Below are 4,057 nucleotides of genomic sequence, written 5' to 3' on the forward strand. Positions count from 1 at the left end.
CAATAGGGAAAGAAGGAGCTTAAGAGAGATTTGGATCATAAGAGACTGGTATTATCAAAGGAGAAATGGGGAAAATGGGGACCTTTTCAATGGGGAAACAATGGTGGAAGGGTTAAACAGTGAAAGAGAGAGATAAATAATGCCTAGCTAGTTTTAAAAATACAGGCAATCATATTAGCCCAACAACCTAATGACAAATTGTACATACATCATGTTTACATGAGTCTATGTGTATAGCTAAAGGCTACATAACAACAAACAGTACCAGACAAGAGAAACTTTCCTTTGAATATGTTGGCCAGGGTGGTCTAAGAGACTCTCAAAATTACTCAGGCTCTTGCCATAGCCCTTGACAGTCTCCCAGAACTTGAAGGGAAGACCCTACTGCTGAAGACAGGACATACTTCAGACACAGGATTTGGAGAAACAGAGCTGCAAATGACCTGAAACCACTGCCTCTGAAGGCTGGTTCTCATAGCTTTGAAGGTGCTATGAAGATGCCGAGGGAAAATATCAATCTATAGTCCAGCACCAGCTTTAAGACCAAATAACTACATCAGGGGCCACCACAGCCTACATTAGTGTAGTAGTGCTATTTTATCTGGGGGGCCATCAACGGCTACTTAACTGGACTAAAAGCCCACTAAATGGGAGGAAACTCAAATGTGTAAACATTTGTACTGTAAACATAACCAAATACACACTGCAAGAGTGGTCATAGACAAAACCCCACAATGTCACATCCCTAGACTAATGTGATTTCTTCCTATGTGCAAAATATATATCCTTATATTTACAGACAAATATCCCAGTCACCACTCATCAAAGAAGCTTATTTTGGACCAGTTGGAGACTATTACCAAGTACCACAACTGGTCACACATGGACATTGTCTATGAATTTCCCAGGCCTAAGTGACACATCTATAATGCAACCTCTACACCTAAGGTTCATGGAACATAGAACAGGGTAAAGAAGAGGACACTAATCTAATGAATCTTTCATTTCTCATTAATGAAGCTCCCTCAGGCAGCACAGGGCCAGGAATACAAAAGGCCACAAATGGCCAAAGTGTGGAGATCAAGAGTCTGCTGAATTCTGGTCCTTGGACAGGACTCGTTTAGTAAACTTCACCCACCCAAGGCTCAGATACCATCGTGCAAGAGGGGATGAAAAGATTGTAAGAGCCAGGGAGGATATGCAGGACCATAAGGAAACAGAGTCCTACAAGCTCCTGGGAATCTGCTCATATGATTCTACGACAATGTTATCAGGATACACAATTCCCATGTAAACCCAGGAAGACAAAAACCCAGCATAGAACTTGGAAAACGAACAGCAAACCCCAATCTTATATGAAGGAATGTTGGCAACTGATTGCTGCTAGATGAAGAAGAGCCAATCTTCCTAAAACAAGGGACTCTAAATAGGTTGACTAGACTTCGGTGGATGGACTTGACTGGGGAACGTCTGGAGACACTGACCTGACAGAGTGGGACTTAATAGAGATGACAGAGTGTATGGGTTCCAGTGGGGTTAGGGGGTATGGGAGGGTGCAGGAGGGGATGAGGGTATAAAGATGACTAAAACTAATTGAGATATTCTGTATTAAATCAACAAAAATTCAACAACTTTTAAAAAATGTGTTCCACAGATGCAATAATAAAAATAGATAAATAAATCTTTACATGCTGTAGGCACTGTCAGAATGTTGAAGGCAGTTTAGGAAGGGATAAATGAAAAGGCATGGAAGATACCATTTGATTATGGAAGATAAACTGGAAATGTTAAAGGTATCTTATTCTTTTAGTAATTATTTTCAATTTCATAAGTGAAATTGATTGTGGTAATGACTGGTATACAGCAATTATATTACTCTACATTCTATTTGCTTTAAAATAACACTTATCACTCACTTACATGCAGGCAATACATTCATACACATAAAATAAAAATACTAAAAATACTAAAAAGAATGATTTAAAAATATAAATAACACTTAAGAAAGATATTTAAGTTTTGCTCTAAAAAATACATGAACTTAATACACTGAAAATATATTCTTACTACTTAATTGAAATTTTATTTTATAGAGTTTTTTTCAATATTTACATTTTATAAGTATTAAAATTGTAAATTATGACTCAAATTAGAAAATATCAAATAAAGCAAAAGAAAAAGTCTGACACTTACAGGGGGGCCTTTTGGTCCGGGGAATCCAACTGGACCCTGTGGTCCTTGAGGGCCCTGAAAATAAAGAGCAGTGAGGAAAGTTTAACAATAAGCCTTCAAAGACAAATCTTCATACACTGTGATCAATCGTTATAGAGAAAACACAGTGTAGCATTCAATTTCCTCATCATAATGATGAGAGTATGGCAGTACACAAGATCAGAGCTAACCTAAAAGCAAAATGATTTGTAACTATGTAAACCTGAACATCACACCAAAGTTCTTATTTTAGGGGCAATATAAATATTTAGAGCTCATCAAAACAACTATCAACCCTAAATAAAACACTTACACCACCCCATTTAAGGTTCAGGGTGCTTTGATGAAGAGAAGGCAGGAAATCTGTTAGAACTGGAAGAAAGGGCGAAGGCTGTGAAATGCCTTATCGTCAATACAAGTGCAATCATTAACTTACAACAGCTATTTATCTGCACTGGGTCCAAACCACAGCAGCCCCCTCAACAATCAGTCATAAAAGACAGAGGTGCTCACAGGGTCCTATCTTTTCCTGCAGAACTACTGTCTGTTGACAGATTCTGAGGAAAGAGGAACCACGGTCTCTAGTTACACACCCACTGCTAAGGCCACTAGATTCCAACAGATAGTTCTAAAGCCCTGGTCACACAGACAGCCCTAGATAATCTCAGTGGGTCAGTCACAAAAGAGCTTTGGTCAGTGATGGTAGGGAAGACGGAGAAGGCTGGGATGAGAGTGGTCAGCGTCCTCTGTATACATGTGTGAAATTGTCTAACACAAAATTAATTCATTATTATACAATATTATACAGACAACCAGTGACAATATGTACTGAGAAGATTCAGAGTATTTGCAATTATAACATTGGATGGGAGCATTTATGGAAGGCATTTTCAATTTGGCTTTATAGATTTCCAAAGAAAATTATGATGGACTCCAAACGTCTGTCCCTAGAAATGTAGAACTAATGAGAATCATGTGATTATCTTTAAAGCATCACAGGAAATATCTTTAGCCATACCAAATAAGTTGCAGCATCATTTCTTACTTGTCAAATCTGTGCCTAATGCATTACTTTCTTTTGCAGACAAGATTAAAGGGACTTTATACTTTTTCTTATTAGCATTATGTCACAATATGCATTAACAATACCATTCCAGGCTTAATGCTATATATTCCTAGCTATATTGTTCAGATCCTTATTTACACATCCTGCATAAAGCTCATCCTGTTAATAATGACTGTTTGGGTGGCAGAAAATGGATTGGTAGAATATAATCCTGTATATGCCCAGCACATAATTATACTTTAAAAGGAAGATATATAAAAGTGAACATAATATATATGAAATGTCTTAAGTAATAAAATAAAGGCTGGACATATCTACTTTCTAATAAAAAATGAAGAACAAGTGTGTCCTTAACGGAATTTACTTTTCCAGTTATCAATATAGCCTTCAGAAGGAAAATTTCATAAATAATTTAAGCCAATGCTACTTCAGAAATAAGCACAAGGTTTAGCTATTCCTTTCTTTTTAAAATATTTTATTTTATGTGTATGAATACATTGTCTGCCTGTGTGTAAGTGCACCCATGTCATGCAATGCCTGCAGAGATGAGATGAGGGTACTGGATTCCTCTGGAACTAGAGTTAGCAGCCATGTGGGAGCTGGAAATTGAATCCAGGTCCTCTGCAGGAGCAGCCAGTACTCTCAACCACTGAGCCATTTCTCCAGCCCCTGCTTTAGCTATTTGAACATATTATCTTTAAATCAAAAAGAAACCTCAAAGAATTCATGTAGTTTAAAAAAAGCATCATGAATTGTCAATGCACTGGGCTAATATTAAGA

The 4,057-nt window shown here is 37.4% G+C and overlaps 1 protein-coding gene across 1 annotated transcript in view; it reads right to left on the minus strand.

Moving 5' to 3' along the window:
• Col11a1 (collagen type XI alpha 1 chain) overlaps positions 1-4,057 on the minus strand; it is a 227,622-nt gene that overhangs the window by 90,184 nt on the left and 133,381 nt on the right. Inside the window, exon 36 of the mRNA XM_008855066.3 lies at positions 2,194-2,247. Coding sequence (XP_008853288.1) covers positions 2,194-2,247 — 54 coding nt within the window. The remainder of the gene's footprint in view (positions 1-2,193; positions 2,248-4,057) is intronic.

Source organism: Nannospalax galili, unplaced genomic scaffold (genome assembly GCF_000622305.1).
Source record: "Nannospalax galili isolate Female #2095 unplaced genomic scaffold, S.galili_v1.0 scaffold767, whole genome shotgun sequence".
In the NCBI taxonomy this organism is placed as follows: domain Eukaryota; kingdom Metazoa; phylum Chordata; class Mammalia; order Rodentia; family Spalacidae; genus Nannospalax; species Nannospalax galili.